The sequence below is a fragment of the Melanerpes formicivorus genome, unplaced genomic scaffold (assembly GCF_026170545.1).
Source record: "Melanerpes formicivorus ecotype bairdi unplaced genomic scaffold, bMelFor1.0.p_v2 SCAF_69, whole genome shotgun sequence".
In the NCBI taxonomy this organism is placed as follows: domain Eukaryota; kingdom Metazoa; phylum Chordata; class Aves; order Piciformes; family Picidae; genus Melanerpes; species Melanerpes formicivorus.
Genome location: NW_027142421.1, coordinates 288,929 through 314,690, shown reverse-complemented (window position 1 = coordinate 314,690; position 25,762 = coordinate 288,929). Strand labels below are relative to the sequence as shown.

The 25,762-nt window shown below is 42.0% G+C and overlaps 1 protein-coding gene across 3 annotated transcripts in view; it reads right to left on the bottom strand.

The window, feature by feature from the left end:
• The window catches only part of SLC9A3 (solute carrier family 9 member A3), a 60,843-nt gene extending 48,926 nt beyond the window's left edge, over positions 1-11,917 (bottom strand). For all 3 annotated transcript variants that reach the window (XM_068162966.1, XM_068162969.1, XM_068162967.1), the window contains exon 1: positions 11,505-11,917. In XM_068162966.1, coding sequence (XP_068019067.1) covers positions 11,505-11,700 — 196 coding nt within the window. In that variant the 5' untranslated portion in view covers positions 11,701-11,917. The remainder of the gene's footprint in view (positions 1-11,504) is intronic.
• Between the last annotated feature and the right edge of the window lie 13,845 nt (positions 11,918-25,762).

Here is a 25,762-nt window from a genome sequence, read left to right as displayed (position 1 = left end):
GTAGTTATGCAATATTTCTACTATGGAAAAGAATATCCAATCCTCCACTAATGATCATACATGGCAACCAATCTAAATGGCTACCTGAGCTCAAAATAGCTATACTCCAGTAATGTACCTTGACAAAATGCCAGTTCAGTGGTCTGCTATCCAGAATCGGATGTTGTGTGGTCCTTTGCAAAGTGAAATGAAGGTAGGAGAAAAATGAGCTTCATATAAGGAAGTGATAGGAAATCCCCATAATCATAGAATTCATAGGGTTGGAAGGGGCCTCAAGGATCATCTAGTTCTAGCTCCCTGCCATGGACAGGGACACCTCACACTAGATCAGGTTGCTCAGAGCCACATCCAGCCTGACCTTAAAAACCTCCAGGGATGGGGCTTCCACCACCTCCATAGGCACCTTTTTCCAGTGTCTCACCATCCTCATGGTGAAGAACTTCTTCCTAATATCCCATCTGAACCTATCCATTTCTATATTTGTTCCATTCCCCCTAGTCCTATCATTACCTAACACCCTAAAATGTCCCTCACCAGCTTTCTTGTAGGCCCTCTTCAGGTACTGGAAGGCCACAATAAGGTCTCAGAGCCTTCTCTTCTCCAGACTGAACCCCAATTCTCTCAGCCTGTCCTCATAGGAGAGGTGCTCCAGCCCTCTAGTCATCCTTGTGGCCCTTCTCTGGACACGTTCCAGCATGCCCATATCCTTCCTGTAATAGGGTATGCAGAACTGGATGCAGTACTCCAGGTGGAGTCCCACCAGAGTGGAGTAGAGGGGGAGATTCACCTCCCTCGACCTGCTGGCTATGCTTCTCTTAATGCAGCCCAGGATGTGATCGGCTTTCCAGGCTGCAAGTGCACACTGGTGGCTCATGTTGAGCTTCTCATCCACCAGCACCCCCAAGTCCTTTTCTTCAGGGCTGCTCTCAAGCCAGTCACTGCCCAGCCTATATCGGTGCTTGGGATCGCCCTGACCCAGATGCAGGACTCTGCACTTGGTCTTGTTGAACCTCATGAGGTTGGCTTGGGCCTGCCCCTCCAGCCTGTCAAGGTCCCTCTGGATGGATTCCTTCCCTCCAGTATGTCTGCTGCACCACACAGCTTGGTGTCATCAGCAAACTTGCTGAGGGTGCACTCAATGCCACTGTCCATGTCCCCAACAAAGATGATGAACAAGACTGGTCCCAGTGCTGATCCCTGAGGGGCTCCACCTGTTACTAGCCTCCACTTGGACATGGACCCATTGACAACCACCCTTTGGGTGTGGCCATCAAGCCTGTTCTGTATCCACTGAATGGTCCATCCATCAAACCCATACTGCACCAGCTTGGAGACCAGGATGTGGTGGGGAACAGTGTTGAAGGCTTTGCTCAGGTCCAGTATCATGGACTCAGAAATAGCCTAGTCTTTCCTATAGAAGAGAAAGGAACTGAAATGATGGAATATATAGCTACATAGTATTGTCTGAGGAGTTTCTTTTGGTTGGTTGGGTTGGATTTATTTTATTAGGAGAATAAAGGTTGTCATCTCAAGAAAAATCCCATTAGAAATAGTGAAGTTGAGATAGGATTCCAAAGTAACTGCTGCAATTTGGGTAAATGGAAGATCAGAAGAAGTATGTACCTAATACAGAGGAGGACAACAGAAGTGTGCTTTCTGGACATATTTGTGGGTAGATAAGAGATATGTAGGAAGTAGACCTATCATCCTGTTCTGCAGGAAACAGGAAATACTACACCTGCCACCTCCAGGTTTACATGTTCCTGCTGAAGCTCAAGATACTGCTTGAACTTAATACTACTGGTTAATAGATTTCACTTCATATCCCCACCAAGTAATGATATTCATTAGAAAATAAGTTCATTCTGAAGAATATTTTATCAAAAATAAGAGATGGCATTCATAATATATCATATAAGAGAAGGCAGAAGAATGAGTGACATATGAGTGAAAGTTATTTAGGTCAGAAAACTGAACTCACTCTGATTAGAAAGTATCCAGAGAACCAAACATTATGTTGGTAATTTGTCATTCCTTTCTTTAATTCATGATTGCAGGACCACTGTAGTCATCATATGTCCACCATGTATTCTCCTCTTCTCCATATATTAGCACACAGTTTTGCTCCAGTTAATCAAAGTGTACAGATTCCATCAAAAACAGCATGCAGAAGCATTGCATTCTTTGACCAAGTAGGAAGTGGATATAAGTGTCCATCCATATATGAACACTGCTAATCCAAAGACCAGAATCTACAGGTCTAATTGATAGAGCAACTGATTCTGGAAACCATTTCCACAGGAAGGACTAGAAATTCCTCAGAGGCAATTAGCATGACTTCATGAAAAAAACATCATCTGGTTAACCTGCATGGTTAAAGGGTAGGCCTAGTAGATGAGGGGAGAGCAGTGGCTAGTCTACTGAGCCTTCAGTAAAGCCTTTCACAGTGTTCCCCATAAGAGCCTCATAGCTCCTCCAGCTGTTACCATAGGAGATGGATGAGCAAACAGGGAGATGGACTGAAAACTGGCTAAATGGCAGGGACCTGAGGATGTTGATTGGTGGTGTAAAGTCTAATTGGAGGCCAGTAACTAGTCATGTACCCCAGAGGTCAGTACTGGATCCAGTCCTGTTCAACATCTTCATTAATAAGCTAGATGATGGGGCAGAGTCTACCCTTAGCAAGTTTGTTGTTGACTCACATTTGGGAGGAGTGGATAATTGGTGAGAGAGTTCTACTGCCATCCAGAGGGACCTGGACAGGCTGGAGGAATGAGCTGACAGCAGCCTCAGGAACTTCAGCAAGGAGAAGTGCAAAGTACTACACCTGGCAAGGAGGAACCCCATGCACCAGATATGTGCTGAGGGCTGCCCACCAGGAAAGCAACTTTGCAGAAAAGGTCTTGAGGTTCTCAGCAGACACCAAGAAGAACGTGAAACAGCAATGTGCTCTCACAGCAAAGAAGGCTACTGGTATATTGGGCTGCATTAGGTAAAGTATTGCCAAGCTGGCCTAGAGACATATTCCTTCTCCACTCAGCACTGGTTAGTCCACCCTAGAAGCACTATGTCCAGTTTTGGGCTCCTGCATACCAGAGAGACATGGATGTGCTGGACAGAGTTCAGGCCATGAGGATGGAGCACCGCTGCAACTGTTTAACCTGGACAAGGCTCAAGAGGGAATCATATCAGTGTGCATAAATATCTGATGAGAGGTTGCAAGGAGGGCAGAATCAGACTTTTTTCAGTGGTGCCCAGTGACAGTATCAGAGGCAATGGTCACAAACAGAAACATGGAAAGTTCCCTCTGAACATCAGGAAATGCTTTTTCACTGCAAGTGTGGCAAGCATTGGCAAAGGTTGCCCAGAAAAGTTGTGGAGTCTTTAGCCTTGGAGATATTAAAAAGCTACCTGGACATGATCCTGAACAACCTGCTGTAGGTTGCTCTGGTTGAGCAGGGAAGTTGGACCAAGGTGACCTTTAGAGCTCCCTTCCATCCTCAGCTATTCTGTGGTTCTATGGTTCTGGGAAAGCTGTAGAAGACCTAGTGTCCAGCAAAACATCGAACTGATGCCTGTGTTACAGGACACTAAATGTGTATTCTTGTGTCCTTTCTCCCTAGATTAAAGACAGTTCCATTGCAGGAGCAGTGTATCACTGACTCAAGCCTTTAACACAATTACTTCTCACTGACTGACCCAATTTGAGAGACTACTTTTCCTCAGATCACTACTGTCCCAAAGTCACCCCCCAGGACTAAGTAGTGCTATTCCATTAAATTAGGAGGATAGCAGTAAATCTATACTGCAACTATGTTTAGTTTTATGTATGATCACATAACAACTATTCTTCCAGAACATCTGTTAGTACTGAAATATTTACATTAACATAAAACCATCTCATATCAACCTATGTCATCTGATCCCTGGAACACTATTATAACACCGAATCAATATAACAATATTCATTTTAATAAAGGAGTTAGAATGTTTCAAGTATGACAAAATAGTTGATATATAATCAGGTTTGTGTTTAGACAAGTCTTTCTATCAGTTTGTAATGTGTGTGCACCTGGGAGATTTTCATTATGAGATCTTACTGGATCAAGACCTTTATAGGTTTCTGAATATTTACTCTTTTCCTCAAAGCCCAACTTTTTGGAAGTGAATGAATACATAAAGCCTCCTCTTTTTTTCCACTTCTAAAAAACTGTAATTGAAGGAGAGAAAATCATAACCAAATGGTTTTGAAAATCAGTCTACTGATCTATTTGGAGATTCTCTTTTTTGGTATCTGACTGCTTCTATTTTAACATTCAGAGCTGACAGAAGGCTGAGGCATGTATTTTTTTCAATAGATAAAAGCAGAAGAACTGACCTAGGTACATATTATTGAGTCCAGAATGACCTCTACTTTCAGTTACTGGAAGGAGAAAACTCTCCTGACACATCAACATAAACCCCCTGCTTTTGTGCTGGCCTTTCACAATATCTCCCAGTTTTCTTCTGTGAATAAACATTAAATATTTGTGACTTAATTAAAAGTGTTTCCACTTGAGGTCTTGCATTCCATCTTAGTGTTTTCAGTATTTATGACTTCACAGTGCTTTACATTTCAGCCAAGTGGGTATCAAGTTGCTTCTTTCACAAGGGTGACCACGTTGTAAGCAGTTTTACATAAGGAATCAAAATATTACAACATAGCTAACCAGCCAAGCTTTGTAGTTTACAAAGGCTGCTTTAATGGTCCGCAACTTTAAATGGCTGTGACTTGTTAGGGAGTTGAAGAATAATTAGGCCCCTTAGCCCTTTGGGACGTTAGTTTAACTGCACTACAGCAGAGAGATGAGAAAAATCAGAAAAATTCCTGAAAGAAAACCAACAATATTCAGATAAGAAATAATCTTCCATAACTTTGGACTCAACATTGCATCTTGGAATAGAATAAGCCATGCAGAAGAACTCAGCAATCCATTACTCCATTAATTCAGAGTAATGGAGAAAACAGAGCGGGGGGGTGGGGCAGGGGAGAGAAATCTGTATTTGAATTCAAAACACGTTTTTTAAGCAATCTGGTGGTGAAACTCACCCACTTTTGATAGACCGCTGTAATACAAGCCAAAACAACTGGAAAAGCGACTTTCTTATTGCCAGGTCAAAGCATAATTCAGGATTTCAGTAGGAGCTTCTTTGCTAAACATCTCTAACACACAGAGCTCCACAAAAGCAAAGCGGATCACACAAAGCCTTCCACTTGAAGAACCCTGTGTACATCTGGAAGGGTTTGCTCCTTACACTCAGTACTTGTGCTGCATTACCACATGAGAGATTTACAGTCACTTTGGGGGTTTGCAGCTCACTCTTAGCAGTAAATCGCTTAAGCTCTGCAAATCATAAATCAATGGTTTCAACAATCCCAACATTATAGTCTTAAAAGGATTCTATTGTTTTAGCGAGAACACCCGGCACTTTGCGCACAGGTGCCTGAAAGTAACTGATGGCAGAGATCCTTTCTTAGGTATGCATGCCTGAGCTGTATTCAATGCAGGGCCATTCTCAAAATGCCATTGTTTTCTTATGTAATTCACACAAGTTGCCATTGTACATTTGCTATTCGTCAGGGGATGTAATCTGAATCTTGTCGAATTATACTGTCCCGATATCTCCTTCCCTACTCTAAATAATTAAAACTCAAGACTTGCAAGACTTAGAGGGGGAAGGGAGAGAAGTGATGAGTGTGACAGGAAGGACAGGAAAAAGATGAGTAAGGTATAAGAGTAAAATGGAAATAATCTGAAGATAGGCATCCATTTACAGATCGTAAATTTCATAAAGACATGTCTTATGAAGTTGTTTCCAGAACTGGAAATGCTAAGCTGTTATTCTATGTTGGAAATGTTCTTTTCTGGTGCCTAAAATGTTGCCCTAGATGGCAGAGATTTTACAGTATTTCTAGCTCACAAGTATTCTAAATAGCACTTTGCAAGAGCAAATCCATCTTTCTAAAATGAAGGCACCCCAGTTATACAACATAGCTGCCATCACAAAGTTATAGCACTCCTATGTAATTGGTTTTTACGTTAGACAATAAAAGGCTATATCCAGGAATGAAATACATATGCCTCCCTTATAGGTATGCCAGCTTTCACCATAAAAGATTTTATTTTTCCCTTGTTATCTTCATAATATAAGAGAACAGAGCCAAGTTCAGACTTCTTAGCCACAATGCAAAGTCCTTTTTCATATTATGACTTGCTAATGAAAACCACTTTTCACAAAGATTATAGCCATGACAAGGCTGGTATTTAAGCTTTGCTGGGTCTGGTAGTATACTCATCATCTGAGCCTCCAACTCTGCTTTCAGTTAATACTTCCAGTAAATTTCTGCTAAGTGTGCTTCAACATTTCTTCCTAAAGATGCTGTTTGCTGAAGAATTGCCAACAGGACAGCTAGTCTCACATTTTTTGCCTTTATTAAAGTAATACCTTCTATTTCTCTCTCTAAGGAATTGACACTTTGCACTAGTTCAAAAATGACGTGAGCAGAGACTTCTGAGTCAAATGGGCTTTTGTTTTGACAGTTTGTTTTGGAGGGAGGGATATTGATTTCTTCAAAGAAAATATCACCCCAGGAATCTAAATTGGATGCGTTTAGGCCAGCATTTCACAGCTCCTTCCATAGCCCATCCCTAACATGCTTAAAATTCTCTACAGCAATTGTTTATGTTAACGAAACACTCTGAAGTACTCCTTGCTCGGAGTAGGGTGAGACAATATGAAGGGGGCCAGACATGCAGAAATTAGAGGCTTTGTAGGAACCCATATCTCTGTAAATTTAGAGATACTGTGGTGGTTTACAGCTCTCATTTTTCTTAAGTCTCGAGAGCTAACAGACTCAACAAGTACATCTGACACAGTATCTTTTTGAGATATCCATTATGCCAAACTTCATCTAAGTGTTAGTTCATTTTTATTGAATCACTTCCCCCTCCTCCAAAGAGCTGTTGCATTCCTGAAGATGGACTTACCAGATGCCCTGGATTTTAATTTCACTCCCACTTTGTAATTTCGTTAGATTTCATGCACAACTACACAAACATTAAAAACAAGTGAAATAATTTGGTGACACTCTTAGATTCAGCACAAACTATGCACCCTTTCTCATTTCTGTTTATAGCCACTCTCCTCCTGTACCTTACAGTTGCTTATCTGCTCCACACTAGGCAAGTTCAGGGGGCTAAACAGACAGACTGCGCTGTTGGCCTTTTCTATTATTTGGGACAAGCAATTATCTTCCTAAAAAAGGATTTCAACTACAACTATGAATTTTACAAGATCCCCTAAATAATCTCAAATAAAAATATAAATTACATCTTTTCTGTCTCTAGGACTTTGAACAACTATAGAAACATGCTGTGCATATCCTTCAAGTAAAAAAGCATAATTCCTCCCTCCCCCCCCCAAGAAAGTGACCTCGGAAATGTCCTCAAAAAAAATGGATGCAATATTCAGAATTTAAACTGTTCTCTTGCCTATTTTTAGCTCCCTAACTGATTATTCTTTTCCTTCTACTTGCTTCCAATTACTTTTTACTGATCTTCCCCTCACTTCTGTCTCTTTCTGTGGCATGCTTTTCTGCTACTGCTTATTTCTTCTACATGTCTATTCATTAAAAATTTATGTGCAAGATGTGCTCTATTAAAGCATATAAATAAGGAGCGCACATGACAAAATGAACTTGGAAAGCAAGTGTGCATGTGGTTCTCAAACCAGTATGTTCATTAAAAATGTGACATATTTAAAAAGATAGCTGCAGTAGGAAATGCCCTAGTCTATAACTATATGTATGTATATGTATTTATTTGTTTGGATTTTTTTTTCCCCTTGGTATTGCTTGCTTCATCTGGAGAACTGAGGTACCAGGAAGTGGACAGCTGAAGTCCACTAGGAGAGTTCTCAGCTGTAACTCACGTACCTTCTTCAGGTAGATAAGATGTTTTTCTGACTTGCCTTTACAAATGTCAGTAGTTTATTGGTCTTATCCCATAAGGATACTCATTTGTAGTGATAAGAGAGCCTATCAGAAGGGGCAATACAGATCATTAGCCAAAGTGGAACACTGCGTAACCTAGAATGATGAGTGGGAACATTTCAAATGCAGAGGGTCAAATCAAATCAATTATAACATGTAAAACAGTACACTGAGGTGCATCAGTGTACTGCTCAGTAGATACCGACGGATTGATTTATTTCCTATAGTGCACGAATGCCAATTCTACAAAGAATTTTCTTCCACAGTTTCATGCACAGCAATACTTACACTTGTGCAGGAGATATAAGTATTCTTTACAGGACAATACATGTTTGTTTTTTTTTTTAAAGCCAAAAGCAGTAGACACGTTTTCACATACTTGGGATGCTTATGAGGTTTCACATACAATAGTTTTTGTTGTAGAATATCTTTTCAGCACCAATTTATATTCAAAAAATACACAACATGAATATCAAGTCCCAGAAAGTCCACAAGAATCTCCCATTAAACAAACAAAATAAAACAAACGACCCCAAAGCTCTAAGGGTACTTTAATGCAAGAGAAGGTGAAGTATTTTCACACAATTTTCAATCTCAGCTACCAACTGCAATTCACAGAATCATAGAATTGTTAGGGTTGGAAGCGACATCAAGGATCATCTAGTTCCAACGTCCCTTCACACTAGATCAGTTGCTCACAACCCCATCCAGACTGGCCTTAAAACCCTCCAGAGATGGGGCTTCTACCACCTCCATGGGCACCTTTTTCCAGTATCTCACCACCCTCATGGTGAAGGGCTTCTTCCTAACATCCCATCTGAATCTACCCATTTCTATTTTTATTCCATTCCCCCTAGTCCTATCATTACCTGACACCCTAAAAAGTCCCTCTTGTAGGCCCTCTTCAGATACTGGAAGGCCACAATAAGGTCTCCTCAGAACCTGTTCTTCTCCAGACTGAACAACCCCAAATCTCTCAGCCTGTCCTCACAGGAGAGGTGCTCCAGCCCTTTGATCATCCTTCTCTGCCCTTCTCTGGACATGTTCCAACACATCCATAACCTTCCTGTAATAGGGGCTCCAGAACTGGACACATTACTCCAGGTGGGGTCTCACCCGAGTGGAGTAGAGGGGGAGAATACCCTTTGCTGACCAAACAGCCCATCATCCAACAGTAAAATAGCTCTTCAGCTGCTGTAGCCACAAAGAGGTGAGCTTTTATGTGTAAGAACAGCTCCTCCTCTGCTGAAAAGCCCACAGCAAACTTAGCATTTTGACACCACTACCTTTGCCCTCTTTCAGGCAGTAAAACAAGAGACACAAGGGCAGGTGTTCTATATTTTCTCCCTCAGTTCTTTTCTGTCTGCTTTTTAAATGTATAAAACTTCTTAGATTGAGCACAGCATTCAAAATCTTCTGAGAGATTTCTGGTCCACTTTCCAGAGCCCTTGACACACCAAGGCAGATAGAAGACTGACAAAGTTTTTTTTTTTACAGTTCCCTTTCTCACTGACTTTTATGAACAACTTCACTCTTTCTTCATTAATACACAATTGAATGGTGAGTGTACAATTTTGCTTTTCTGTATGTTATTTGGGACTGGTGGGGAAAGGATGAGCTCTCGGTGGAATACAGCAGCTGTCCATTGTTTCTTCAGGGATAATGTCTGGAGTGGTAGAGGACTGAAATCACAAATGTGAAGAGGTAAAAAAGAACAAAGTTTGAGAGCTTTGAGAAAGAAAAATGATGGAGTTGATGATAGATACTATCTGCTGGTAAGTAGCATGCTCTGTGCAGCTGTGAAATAAGTGTAAAGACTTTAAAAACAGAACCAGCAACATTAGGCTCCTGAACTTCAAGTACAATTAGTGTTTTCTCAAGAGTATATACTGAGGACTGCATGGTAAAATGGCTCACTTTAATCCAAACTAATCTTAATCCAGGCCATTGCAATATAGCACAGGACAATCTAACTGTCCTGTTATCTTCATTGGGTTTCCGACATAGCACCAATATGGTTGTGCAGCCATAATAATAACTGTACAACTCTGACACATGTACAAAGTAGCCAAGCCTTAATAACACAGGGTGCAAATGCTTATTAAGAAGAGTATCTCAAAAGGAAGGTTCAAAAGAGCAACCTGTGTATTAGTTTAATTAGCCTAATTTTATAGGGACTCAGTGTTGTCACAGGTTTTTTATTCTGTATCTGGTTTCCCCAGCACTTGTACTTCATATAACTCACCAATAAAAGGTAATTAAAATAAAACTATGTTTATATAATCTAGGTAATGCAGCAATTAAGCTGTATTATCTATGGTCAATCAAATGAAACCCAGGATGCAGGTAAAATAAAAAACACTTTACAGGATCATCTCTATATAACATACTCCTTATTTGTAAAACGTTTTATTAGGGTTTGAAAACAGCCTTTTTCCATCCATGTCTTAACTGTGTTTATTTTATGTGTTAGACAACACATACCTAAGTAAGCATGTTTATGTCTTCCATTCTCTGTGACATGCAAAATGTACGGAATGTGATTCTGGTACCCCAAATTATTATTAACAGTGCAAGTACAGCAAAGCATTTGTAGGTTTTTTTCCGATGATCATATACCGCATTGAGAATGGTATCTTTTTTATTGCAACTCGAAACTTACATTTGCAATGTCCAACAAACTGGAGGTCTGCTTTTAGATCTGAAGGTTAAAGGACTGAAAATAATAGCATCAAGCAAATAAAATAGATTCCAATTAAACATTGACTCTTCTAGTCACTGCAGTGTTACTAATATGATTGCTTTTGGAAAAGTTCCAAAGTTCAGAATGCAAGAGTTAGTCTAATTTCAATGCAGGTCAAGTGAATTTATATGAACGTTCTAAGTCCTTGCTTCCACAAATTCTGGTTTCTTAATGAAAATTCTGTGTGCTCTAAAGCTTGTATTTTTTTTCAGCTGCATCAGGTGGTCTGGGAATATATATTACCTTTACTAATCGTGCACTTTCACTAGTTCAGCAATGCACTACCAAGCGGACAAGACTAACTTCATATGTGTAGTTTAATGTTCATTTTTGATGCCACCAGCTAATACAGCTTCCAATGCTAATCGGGAGGATAACTTATCATAGGTTTTGTAACTGAAATAGGTTTTGTATAAGCAATTGGTTTCACTTTGAAAAGGTTTTCCTTGCAACAACAGTAATGCAAGGTTTCAAGGAATTGCAAGGCTTTGCACGGAACAGATGCAGAAGGCACAGTCCTGTGCATTGAGAATGAACTGGATAACCCTCTGAGGCAGGTGAAAATCACACTACTAAGTACCATGTAGGGCAGTATTATGAAATCAGGACAGAGTACAGTGAGTTCCCCAAAGCAAGTCAGCGGATTTACAATAAACTTTCTTCATTCATGTTGGGTGGGAGAGGGGAAAGGGGGAAGGGACATGTATCAAGATATAACTCCAGACTCACCGATTTTGGCCAAGCTGGCCACAAGTATCCAGAGTGTAATGACATAAGGATCCTTGACGTGATCCCATTTGAAAGAGACGATGGCAAAGCTTTGAGGCTGGCTGCTATTCTTAGAGCTTCCAGAGCTTCTCTGTCCCAGCGCCGCTGGGAGAGCCATCAGCCCCAAGAGGAACACCACTCCGGATACTTGCCTCATCTCCAAGTCACACAACAAAAATTCTGCTTCCCCTCCTCGGAGAAATCCCGCCTCTTCGGAGGTCCTTGGGGTCGAGGTCCTTGCCCCTTGCGAAACGCGACCGAAAGCTGCGGAAGGCGGGATAGCTGTGCACTAAGAGGGTCCTGTCCCGCCACGGCCGGCGCTGTCTGGCTCAGGTACCGCTGGGCACGGGGTGGCCAAGGAGTGGCAAGGGATTCTGTGCATAGGCAGATGCTTCCAGCTGGGGTTCTGGTGCTTGCCAGCACCTGCCTTTATCAGGCTGTTCACGACCAGCGGAGGCGGAGCTTTCCAGCCGCTCCCGCGGAGGCTGCAGCACGGAGCCAGCGATGTCCTTTCGGGATCAGCGGGGCAGTTCCGTTCCGCCAAGGGGGTGACGGTAGGGCTATGGGTTGTGTCCGCCGTCCCAGCTCGGCTCTGGGCACCTAGGGGCTGGTAAAAAATCGCCTCTCGTCTGGCCGAGGCTAGGATATAGCCAAGGTGGAGCCCGGGATCCGTGTTGAGATCGCAGCTGGATGAGCAGGAGATCTGGAAGTCTCCGTTTGGGTGCTTCGAATGCGCAGCCCAGTGGTTCAGACTGCCTCCCTCAGACCTGCGATCTCAGATGGTTGCCGCAAAGGAAATGCACCCTTTCCTGCGTTTCAGCTTCAAGTCTCGTTAGAATCTAGCTCATGGAAGATAGAGCAGATGTCTCAGAACAATTTTGGCTTGTTTTTTTCCTTCTGACCACCAGAGAGCAGCGTTTCCTGGTTACAACATTCAGAGAGTTTCTCACTTTCCCACTAAAGCCTTCTTGCTGATAACGTTTACCTGATATCCTGGATGGTCCATGTTGTGCGTTGTAGGCAGGCGGACCCATGAGAGTCATCACCTTGCAGTAATAAGGCATGTTCCCAGCAAACAGGGCTGAGTACACCTTTCCACACACTGCAGCAGTGACGGCTCCTGTCCCCTCTTGTGTGCTCTGATGCAATCCAGCTGGTCATATCTGCATTCCAGTGTTTCTGTGACTTTCTGTGGGAAAATACTCTTTTTGGTTTACTTAGATGACAGTTGTTTTTTATCAATAGTTCAAAAGTTAGTATGATAAAGCTCTGCTTTAAAGTATTTGAATGATTTCTTTACAGAAAGAGTAGTCAGGCACTGGAACAGGCTGCCCAGGGAGATGGTGAAGTCACCATCCCTGGAGGTGTCCAAAAACCATATAGATATGGCATTTTAAGACATGTTTTAATGGATGTGGTGATGTTAGGTTGACAGCAGGACTTTATCATCTTGAAGGTCTTTTCCAACTGAAATGATTCTATGATTCTAATGATTTGGCAGAAAAGTTAAGTACTTTTTCAAAGTCTAAATGATCTGCAGAGACCCTGCAAATTGACTGGTTAATTAAAACAACAATTTTGCATGGAATGTCTTTGTTATAAGGGTGGCCTATCATTATCATCTAATAATCTTATGTAGCTAAGGAGCTCAAGGAATTTTCTTGAGTTAATGTACTGAAGATTCAGTTTTTATTACCTCCAAGCATGTGCAGGCCTTGCACTGGAGCCTTTCTTCCAACAATGAAACATCTTGGGGTTTTTATTTCCCTTGCTTCTTCATTACTTAAGAGAAAGGAAACTATGTAGGAATCTTTTAAACTAGAAGCCAGTTTGAAGGAGGAATTAGCAACTTTTTTTTTAGGAAGCATAACAGACAGCAAAATAGTTTCTTTATACTTAGGAAATGTTTTAGATGAAGACTGTAAGAATATTTCAGTGTCTAACAAGTGAAATCCTATCTAAATTATTTTTTGTCTGTGTCAGATTATGACTTGGGCACCCAAATGTACTTTAGAATTTGCTCTCTAGTTTTTTCTTAAGATTCTACAAATGGTTCTGGCCAATATGAGAGCATAATTTTTGTACATTGCCATTATAGAGAGAGAACTGCTGCTGGAAGTAAGCAGCTACTGATCTCCTGTGCAACTTATTGCTGAGCCCTATGGACAGCACTAGTTCATAGATATTAATGCCAGCTTCATTTGCTGATATTAGGACAATGAACTTTAGTAGAGACAAGCTGTCAGCACTGTTTTTATTATCACAATTTATTCCAAGCACCATCACGTCACAAATAACTTGTCAGCTGCATCTGATAAAAGGTCACCACAACTCTCACCATACCCCATCTTATATGTGTGTATATATATATGTGTGTGTGTGTGTGTGTGTGTGTATTTTCTTCCCAAATCTAGTTCCACAAAATGGTAACTTGTTTAGAAATAAACCTTACTATTGAAAGTGTGAAAGTCTCCTCCATGGATCTTTTCTAAAGATAAGGCATATACTTCACTTGGAGAAGCTGCAATCAAGATCATGCCTCTGGGTGTCCTTAGGTAATGACTACAGCCATCAAATTACATGGCAATTCTAAGTTTGCTGGTGGAGATAAACCAGTATGAGCAAACAAAAAATATTCGAAACACCACCTTAGCACAGACAAGCTAATGTTAATATGCTCCAGAAAGCTACTTTAGAGGAATTGTGAGAATTTTAGAATATGTGAAGATTTTTTAAGACCTTAGGCCAAAGTGCTACAAATTTTGCTCGTCACAAAATCTTTGAACAAGGTTCACAATTCCATTAAAATCCCAACATTGTGTTTTGGATGAAGCCATGGTTTAATCATGGGGTCTGTGGTGACAGGTTGGACTTGATGATCTTTGAGGTCTCTTCCAACCTTGGTTGATTCTGTGATTCTGTGAACAATAACAAGTTAGTGGTTTAAGGTATACCTGTGAAGTTTGTCCTATCATCTGACTTGTCTGGGATATTTTAAAGTAAGCCAGATATGAAATGACTACCTATCAGGGAATCGCTGTGCAGTTCATTAATACGTTAGCATTACACAGAGAGGACAGAGGAACAAACTACTACTCCTGTAGGTACACGAATACATGCTAATCCAGCGGTCGACAGGAACTCCTGCACAGAATACATACTACAAGGATACATTTGCATTTGTGTATTTATGAATAGACTCAATTTTATGGAGGGTCATTTTGGAAGTTGTTATGTAGTCTCCTATGACCTCATTCTGTATATCAGTAACGAAAAGTATTAATCTTGAGTACTGTGTTTGCAGTAAAGATATCGCACAACAGCTGATATTGCCTGACTCTCCAAAAAGATTGCACAAGGACACAAGGAAGGTTTTTACTTACTGTAAAATAATGACTTTGTGTGTCCTGGAGGCCGGTTTGTTTTTTTTCTTTTCCCATTCCCCTAACTGAAAGAGCTTTAACATTATTGTTTCTGGAAATGTTGTGTAAATAACTGCTTAGATAAAAGAATTAGCAGCATCTCATGAACCCTTCCCATGATCTGTGTGTCCTGTAAAGGTTACTTCTGGGGGGATATTTTTAAAGCTGAGGTAAAGAAAATTTCAGTTAAAAAAAAAATAACCACAAAAGATAAACTTTGAAATTGTACTAGTTTTTCTCTAGAAAGCATACACAGTGTTTTAGTTTGCAGGCAGAAGTTACAACTAACTTGCAATATTGGCATTTACAACAAGTGTTTTTAAGAGGAGGTGAAATTAAGAAGGGCATTCCTGTGGAAATCAGAACATTCATAAAGGAAAACAAATAAATCTAAGTAGCAAATTGGCAAATGAACTGTGAAAAATTTCATAGTGCAACATAAACCATCATAAATCACTTATGATCATTCCTGTATTTCCTCAGAGAAATGCACTGGGCTCATATTAATGTCTATTAAATGTATAAGGAAGTTCAGGTAAGAGTTTGAAAGAGATGTAATTCCTGTGTATATTTTTGCACCATAATGCCAAATTCATGCATAGCTCAATGGAACAGTAGTTGTTGTGAATGGCATTGTACCAATAGAAGAGTATGGTTTGGTGAAAATACATGTGGTTTATGTACAGATGGAAGTTGAACCATATGAATTTATAGTGAATTCAGCTGATTCAACAGCTGACATTGTGTCAACTCCTGTCTTAGCAAAATGAGTGTTGCTACGCAAGTTTACCTTGCAAGGAGTTGGAGCAGTATTGTTAGGCTGTAAAGCCGCAGGGCATTATGTTACAGCATGATGAATGTGAACCTCTGAAACTGTTTTCAGAAGCAATGTGTTAATTCAGCCCATACACTATACTACCAATTTAAGTCAACACAATGAAGACTTGGGTGAGGATGAATGAGTCAGTGAGGTAGGTGAAAATGGATTTGGCTGGGAAGTAAGATGGCAAAGGAAATCAGCTGGATTCACAGAATCATACATTTTGTAAAAGATATCAAGTTCATCAAGTACTACCATCAGCCCAACACCACCATGCTCACTAAACCTTGTCCCATTGTTTACACATTTTTTGGACACTTCCAGAGCCACTGACCCTGCCACTTCCCTGGCAGCCTGTTCCAATGCCTGATCATTTTTGCAGTAAATACATTTTTCCTAATACCCAGTCTAAACCTCCCCTGGCACAACTTAGGGCTGTTTCCTCTCACAGAATCACAGATGGTTAGGGGCTGGAAGGGACTTCCAGAGATGATTGAGTCCAACCCCCCTGCCAAAGCAGGATTACCTAAGACAAGCCATGCAGGAATGCATCCAGGCCAGTTTTGAAAGTCTCCAGAGAAGGAGACTCCATAACCTCTCTGGGCAGCCTGTTCCAGTATTCTGTCACCCTCACTGTAAAGAAGTGTTTCCTTGTCTCCTCCTCTCAAGACTAAACAGACCCAGTTCTCTCAGTCTTTCTTCAGAGGAGAGATGTTCAAGTCCTTCAGTCATCCTTGTAGCTCTGCATTGGACTCTCTCATGCAGATCCCTGTCTCTCTTGAATTGGGAAGCTTCAGACTAGACACGGTATTCCAGGTGTGTTCTCACCAGGGCAGAGTAGAGGGAGAAGAACCACCCTAGACCTACTGAACACATTTTTCCTAATGCAACCCAGGATGCCATTGGCCCTCTTGGCCACAAGGGCACATTGCTGCCCCATGGATACCTTGCTGTCCGCTGAGGCTCCAAGGTCTTTCTCCATGTGGCTGCTTTCCAGCAGGATGACCTCTAGTCCATACTGGTGCCTGGGTTTATTCCTCCCCAGATGCAGAACTCTGCACTTGTCCTTATTGAACTCCATAAGGTTTGGCTGCACCCAGCTCTCCAGCCTGTCCAGATCCCATTTGACGGCAGCACAGCCTTCCAGTGCGTCAGCCACAGCCCCCAGTTTTGTGTCATGATACTCTCATCCTATCACTAATTACTTGGGAAAACGGACCGATACCCACCTCAGTACAACCTCCTTTCAGGTACATGTGGAAAGCAAAAATGTCTTCTCTACAACCCCAGTTCCCTCAGCCACTCCTCATAAGGCCTGTTTTCCAGACCCTTCAATAGCTTTGTCGCCCTTCTCTGGACCCTCTCCAGTGCCTCAATGTCCTTGTAGTGATGGGCCCATTTCAAGATATGACTGAATGTAAGGACAGTAAGTAGAGGATATTTTTACCAGATCCCTAATTTTTAACCTTACATCTTGAAAATGGGAGGCATTTCTGGCAGATTGTGAGATTTTTTTTGTTTGTTTGGGCTTTTTGTTTGTTTGTTTGTTTGTTTGTTTGCTGTTGTTTTGTTCTGTTGCTATTCTTGTTTCTGTTAAAATGCCACATTTGTATAAGATTAGCAGATACTATAGCAGGTGTGGGAGGATAAAAGTGATCCCACCTCTGACCTCTGCTAAGGATGGCTTCTTCCATAAGCAATTGTGTTGGGTGTCAATGCAATGAGTAGTGAGTAGGAAATCAGATAGCAAAAGAAGTTGTTACATAGCACCAGGTGCCTAATAGAGTTTATCATAATATGTTCAGAGGAAAAAGTACTTTTATAACATGCTATGTGTTATGAATGTCCTCCTCTAAGATTCAATTTCAATACAATGTGAAAATTCTTCTACTGTATGTTAGGTCTTCTCTGGGCTTCCTACTAGTCAAAGACAACCACGTATTTTAATCTGTGACAGCCTGCATTTTCCATGCTTTCCCTTTTGTACCGTTTGCATTCCCATGTTTTTGGCATTTCTCTCAATTCTGTTTCTTTGTACTCCTGGCCTCTGCCCTCCTTTTTCGTGCATGCTCAACAAAAATCCCAAACACTGAGACGTGAAAAACATTCAAAATGCCATTTATGCAATACGCTTCACCCCAGTGCTTAAGCTCTCACATGACTCTATCCCTTCAAATTCATCTTTGTCATTTCTCACCACATACCCTTCTTTCAGGTACTCACACCAGCCTGATCAGCACAAATGCATATAGTAGATTCAAGATACAAGTCACTAACAGTTTTCCTTATCATAGGGGAAATTGTATTCGTCGATCTTTAAAATTCAAGTGTCATTTTGCTATGTGTTAAAAAGGCCTGGGGGAAGATTGTGCTAGAAACCATAACTAATAAAGTGCATCTTTCTGAACTGTTTCTCTGCAGGTATTCAGCTTTCTGTAGCTTAACCTGAGGGGGAAATCAAACAAATAGCTGAAGTGCTTAGAGGAAAAGCAAGTGACCCTTATATTACAAAGGCATCCATATAGAACAATTTCCATTTCTAGCACAGTAAACTTACATTTATTTCTTGGGTTTGTGTATAGGCTCAGATGCTTCTTGATCTTAATTTTTTGCTAACCTATGGAGAAGAAATCTTTCCTTTTTCTGATTCTCCATATACCATACTTCTCTAAAATCCATGGTTCATGCCTCCTGTCATGGTTTGAGCCCACACAGATCATTGTTGATGTATAGTTTAAAAGCTGCAGATATTTAAGAATGATGCATTAGAATAGAATAGAATAGAATAGAATAGAATAGAATAGAATAGAATAGAATAGAATAGAATAGAATAGAATAGAATAGACCAGGTTGAAAGAGATCTTCAAGATCAAGTCCAACCTATCATCCAACACCACCTAATCAACTAAACCATGCAACCAAGCACCCTATCAAGTTTCCTCCTGAATACCTCCAGTGATGGTGACTCCACCACCTCCTTGGGCAGCCCATTCCAATGGGCAATCACTCTCTCTGTGTAGAACTTCTTCTGAACCTCCAGCCTAAACTTCCCCTGGCACAGCTTGAGACTGTGTCCTCTTGTTCTGGTGCTGGTTGCCTGGGAGAAGAGGCTAACCTCTGCCTGTCTACAACCTTCCTTATGGTAGTTGTAGACAGCATTAAGGTCACCCCTGAGTCTCCTTTTCTCCAGGCTAAGCAACCCTGCTCCCTCAGTCTCTCCTCATAGGGCTTGTGCTCCAAACCCATCACCAACTTTGTTGCCCTTCTCTGGACACGCTCCAGCAAGTCAGAGAAGGTCAACAAAGTTGGTGAGGGGTTTGGAACACAAGCCCTATGAGGAGAGACTGAGTGAGCTGGGGTTGAGGTGGTGGGGAGGTTTGTTGAATGATTACAGTTAATGAAAACCAAAACCTTTTAACAGAACACACACTTTTAAGAATCTTTCTTTAGGAAGCTTTCACATGATCAGGATGATATTCCTGGTCAAAGTTACAGAGGAAGGACAAACATCAGAGCAGATGATAATATCAATAATCTGCCTAATTCACTGCAAAAATGTAATCTTGAATCTCATATATTTCAGGTGAATGCTCTGATATTGATTGGGCCTGAGAATTTCAAGAGTGTCTTGATTTAATTTTGTTCTGCACCAAAGAGAAACAATTGTTGAAATTTCTATCTGCAAGAAAAAAATAAATTTGAAATCTGCTTTGCAACCAGTTTAGGCTTTCAAAAGATGTGTTATATTGGTACATAAATCTTTGCACTAACTGTGCCTGAAATTACTTGCAGTTTGAAGAAGTTTGCGTGTAGCATTTCAGATGCTTATGTAAAAGCAATGCAGTACATATTTTGTAAACAATCAGGCAGTAGTGCAGTGGAATGGAAAGAGCTGGTCATTTGTTGCTGGTGTAAAAAGTGACAGAGATTCTTTGAAGTAGAAGGGCTCTCTTCTCTGAGCTGAAGGAATCTGAACTGGGCTGCTGCTTATCTCACTGAAGTTCCAAAGGCCAGGAGGTGCAGCATATATGTGGCATACACTTCTGCATTACCAAAATAGCAGCCATAAACTGACTGAGATCAGTAAATAGATGTGTAAACAGGAAGAGGAAACTTTTTCAAGTGAAAAATGACACTACTACATTTAATAATTAACTACATCAATGTAGTCTAAATTTCTGGTGTTTGGATGCCTAGATCAGAGCTACTATCGCTGAATTGTCAAGTATTCTTTTTAGAATCAATATATTGACGAAAGTAACTTTATCATGCTAACTTTAAAGTGAAAACAAGAAAGAAACTGATTCAAACATTCCTCATGAAGCTGTACAAATGAAATTGTGAAGAGGATCCATGTTTTGTCAAACGAATGTATTATAAAGTGATGTTGTTTGCTACAAAGTCACACTTTTGGAAATACAGAAAGTAAACGGAACAATTACAGGGAAGAGTTATTGATTTGATCTGCTACATGGAAATAAGAATCCACACAGAAAATTTAATTTTCTAAATTTCTAAATTTTCCAAATTTTAACTGCAGCATCCACCTTGGAGGCACTGCTTAATATGATGACACAGAGACACACTACATCTTTGGGAGATGATGGAGAATTTGTGCTTGGGAATAAGAATACAATCCTATAATTTGCTCCCTGGCAGTACCTTCTTACTGGTATCCTTCCATTTCTTTGCTCAGCCTTTTGATAAGCCATTTCTGCTTTCAGCCCACTGCAATACTGAAGTGGGGTAATACAAAAATCAGAGGTACTTGTTTGGAAAGATCCTCGCTAGCCTAATATCAGTTTGTAACATCTTCAGGCTTTATGTACTTAAAGAGTCTTAAAGAGTGAAGAAAAACGCATGGAAATGCAGATAATACTGAAGAGAAGTACAAAAAGGTGAAAGTATGAGGGCTGCTTTGGTCAGTAAATCTGGTCTCCTGGGATTACTTGTTTCAGATTGTGTATTTCCTACATAAATTTATCACGCATTGTCATGAAAATGTTGTATTAAATAGTTTCTGCTGGTTAGGAATCTTTGTATAATATCCAGCCTAAGGTTAATCAGAAAGATCACAGCCTATTTATTTATTCTTCTGCAAACATTGTCCATTACCATTCCATCTTCTTCTGATTTTTTTTTTCTCTCTAAAAGTAATCATACTGACTTTGAGTATTTCTTTTAAGCAATTTGACTGGCCTAAGCTAGTCTGCATTTATACAACAGACTTTCCCTAACCACCTGACCAATCCTCCTCTGAAAAGAAGACTGAATTAACCCTTCTTGAACAGCACTCACACACAAGTGAGGATGGAGCCAGGCTGTTTTCAAATTGTACCCAGTGACAGGACAAGAAGCAGTAAGCACAAACTGAAACTGTTCCCTCTGAACATCAGGAAACACTTTATCACTGTGAGGATGGCCAAGCACTGGCATGGGTTGCCCAGAAGGGTGGGCAGCAATACTTATTATTCTTCTCTGATACAGGCTAGGATGCTGCTGGCCTTGGCCACCTAAGCACGTGCTGGCTCATGTTCAGCTGGCTGTCAACTGCCAGGCCCTTTTCTGCTGGGCACATTTCCAGCCACTCTGGCCCAAGCCTGGAGTATTCATTGGGTTGTTGTGACCGCAGTGCAGGACCCGGCACTTGGCCTTGTGAAACTTTGTACAGTTGACTTCATCTCGTTAATTCAACCTGCCCAGATGCCTGTACAGAGCCTTCCTACTTTCAAGTAGATTAACACTCTTGCCCAATTTGGAGTCATCTGCAAACTTACTGACGGAGCACTCAGTTAATTCCCTCATCCAGATCATTGATAAAGACAGCACATATGTCCACAAGTCCTTCTCTGTTCACAAACAGCAGATCCAGCAAGTGCCTTCCCTAGCTGGCTCCCTCACCACCTGTGTCAGGAAGTTTTCCTCCACACGCTCTAGGAACCTCCGGGACTGCTCTCTCTGTGCTGTGTTATATTTCCAGCAGACGTCAGGGAAGTTGAAATATAAGCAAATAACCTAGGATGCTGTTGCTCTATTGTGTTTCCTAATCTTCCATCTTTTCTATCGTACTCAAAAGAAAATATTTTTTTTTAAAATATGAAAATAAATGTTTTATTAAAAAAACCCAACACACAGAGCTGTCATTTAACTTACTGAAAGCATGGTTTTCTTGAAATGGAGAAGTTTACACTTGACCTTTTGCCAGGATAGGAAACAGTGAGTAATTAAGCTTTTAATTTTTACTTTTTCTTATCACGTCATTGAACTGATGTCGTTTACCTGGACCTGAGCAAAGCCTTCGACACTGTCCCGCACCACATCCTGGTCTCCAAACTGGTGACACATGGGTTTGATGGGTGGACCACTAGATGGATAAGGAACTGGCTTGATGGCCACACCCAAAGAGTGGCTGTCAATGGCTCCATGTCCCAGTGGAGGCCAGGGACAAGTGGAGTCCCTCAGGGGTCAGTACTGGGACCTGTCTTGTTCAACATCTTTGTGGGTGCCATGGACAGTGGCATTGAGTGCACCCTCAGCAAGTTTGCTGATGACACCAAGCTGTGTGGTGCAGCAGACACGCTGGAGGGAAGGGAGGCCATCCAGAGGGACCTGGACAGGCTGGAGAGGTGGGCACAAGCCAACCTCATGAAGTTCAATAAGAGCAAGTGCAGGGTCCTGCATCTGGGTCGAGGCAATCCCAGGCACAAATCCAGGCTGGGCAGTGACTGGCTGGAAAGTAGCCCTGAGGAGAGAGACTTGGGGGTGCTGGTGGACAAAAAGCTCAACATGAGCTCTCAGTGTGCACTTGCAGCCCGCAAAGCCAATCATATTCTGGGCTGCATCAGGAGAAGTGTGGCCAGCAGGTCGAAGGAGGTGATCCTCCCCCTCTACTCAGCCCTGGTGAGACCTCACCTGGAGTACTGTGTCCAGTTCTGGAGCCCCTATTACAAGAGGGATGTGGAGGTGCTGGAACGTGTCCAGAGAAGGGCCACAAGGATGATCAGAGGGCTGGAGCACCTCTCCTATGAGGGCAGACTGAAGGAGTTGGGGCTGTTCAGTCTGCAGAAGAGAAGGCTCCGAGGTGACCTAATTGTGGCCTTCCAGGATCTGAAGGGGGCCTACAGGAAGGCTGGGGAAGGACTGCTCAGGATCTCAGGTAGTGATAGGACTAGGGGGAATGGAATGAAGCTGGAGGTGGGGAGATTCAGGCTGGATGTGAGGAGGAAGTTCTTCCCCATGAGAGTGGTGAAGCCCTGGAATGGGTTGTCCAGGGAGGTGGTCGAGGCCCCATCCCTGGAGGTGTTTAAGAGCAGGCTGGCTGAGGCTCTGTCCAGCCTGATGTAGTGTGGGGTGTCCCTGGCCATGGCAGGGGGGTTGGAACTAGATGATCCTTGTGGTCCCTTCCAACCCTGAATGAAACTATGAAAATATGAAACTATGAAACTTTTGCTGTGAAAAAAGGCATCACTGAGAAGTACAGTAATACTTTCCTTATTGATATTCAGTAAAATAACTTTTTCTACTGTCTCTGGAAACATTTTAGCAATGATCTCAACATTCCTTACTTTTTTTCTCCTCTTTAACAAACTGTATACTTCCTTGATCTCCTTTTACATGTCCATTTTTACTTACCTTTTTAACTAAATGTTGCCAAATTTTTGTGTGAGAAAGAGAGTGCGGTATTTTGTATTGCAAAGGAACCACACAAGTTAGTGTTTCCCTATTGCCTTGTACACCATGATGTTCCATATATTAAGTCAGGCTATAAAGTCTTGGTTCCTCCAAAAGGAATTTGCATCACTTTGTGTTGTCATGTTCTGTGCTGCTGACCTTGCAACAACTACCTATATCCCACTCCTCAGTTCAACAGTGAAAATAACCATGGCCATATTGAAATAACAAATACTTTCTAAAGCAAGGAAGTAAAGCAAGCATATTAGACACAGGCTATATAATCCACTATAAAGTGGTGTTCACTACAGGCATGAATATGATGATCTGGATGAAGGGGTAGAGTCAGTCATCAGCAAGTTTGCAGATGACACAAAGTTAGGGGCAGATGTTAGTCAGTTAGAGGGTAGAAAGGCTCTGCAGAGGGACCTCGACCGACTGGACAGATGGGCAGAGTCCAATGGGATGGCATTCAACAAGTCCAAGTGCCGAGTGCTGCACTTTGGCTACGGCAATCCCATGCAGAGCTACAGGCTGGGGTCGGAGTGGCTGAGAGCTGCCAAACAGAGAGGGACCTGGGGGTGCTGATCGACAGCCACCTGAATATGAGCCAACAGTGTGCCCAGGTGGCCAGAAGGGCCAATAGCATCCTGGCCTGCATTAGGAATAGTGTGGCCAGCAGGAGCAGGGAAGTCATTGTGCCCCTGTACTCTGCTCTGGTTAGGCCACCCCTTGAGTACTGTGTCCAGTTCTGGGCCCCTCAGTTTAAGAAGGACATCGAAACACTTGAGCGTGTCCAGAGAAGGGCAACAAGGCTGGGGAGAGGCCTTGAACACAAGCCCTATGAGGAGAGGCTGAGGGAGCTGGGATTGTTTAGCCTGGAGAAGAGGAGGCTCAGGGGTGACCTCATTGCCCTCTACAACTACCTGAAGGGTGGTTGTAGCCAGGAGGGGGTTGGCCTCTTCTCCCAGGCAACCAGCACCAGAACAAGGGGACACAGTCTCAAGCTGCGCCAGGGGAGGTTTAGACTCGAGGTGAGGAGGAAGTTCTTCACCGAGCGAGTCATTCGTTATTGGAACGGGCTGCCCAGGGAGGTGGTTGAGTCATCGACCCTGGAGGCGTTCAAGGGGGGATTGGACGTGGCACTTGGTGCCATGGTCTAGTCATGGGGTCTGTGTTGATAGGTTGGACTCGATGATGCCCGAGGTCCTTTCCAACCTAAGTGATACTGTGATACTGTGATACTGTAATACAAGCTATGTATTGCAGTTCTCATTCTTCAGTTAAGTAAGATATCTTCTTGAACAGTATGGAGGACATATTTATGATTCAAAGGAAATAATTTGTTTTTCTGTCCCTACTTGCTAAAAGAAAGGATAATGTCACAACATGTGTTGTGTCACTTTGAGAGAATCATTACATATTACCCTAGTGATGTCAAAAAGCAGTCATCAAAATGTAACCAATGTGAGATAAAAACAGATAGTGTTGTGTATCAAATTATCTAATTACATCAGTTCATTAATTTGGATCTATGTGCTGACTACTTCAATAGTATAGACTGATCACCAGATTTAAGCATGAATCAAATTGCCTGTCCTGTCATCTCCTTATTTATACTGATATTTGCAGATTTGCAGGGGATACAAAGCTGAGTGGTGCAGTTATAAGAGTGAAGGATAGGATGCCAACCAGAGGGACCTGGACAGGCTGCAGAGGTGGGCCGAGGGGAATCTCATATGTTCAATAAGGTAAAGTGCAAAGTCCTGCACCTAGGTCAGGGAAATCCTCAATATCAATACAGATTGGGGGAGGATGAAATTGAACACAGTCCTGCAGAAAAGAACTGGTGGATGAGAAACTGTACATGAGCCAACAATGCACACTGCCAGTCCAGAAGGCCAATTGCATCCTGGACTGCATCCAAAGAATCATAGCTAACAGGTTGAGAGAGGCGATTCTGATGCTTTCCTCCTGAGACCTCACCTGGAGTACTGTGTCCAGCTCTGGAGCTCCCAACACACCTGCTGGATTGGGTCCAAAGGAGGGCCACAATGATGATCAGAGGGCTGGAGTGCTTCCCCTGTGGAGACAGGGTGAAAGAATTGGGACTGTTCAGCCTGGAGAAGAGAAGGATCCAGGGAGACCTTATAACTACGTTTCAATATCTTGTAGGGGCCCTACATGAAGGGCTATTTAGAAGGGCTTGTAGCGATAGGACTAGGCACAATGGTTTTAAACTGGAGCAGTCTACATTTAGGTTAGGCATACGGAGGAAAGTTTTTAAACTGAGGGTTTAAACTACT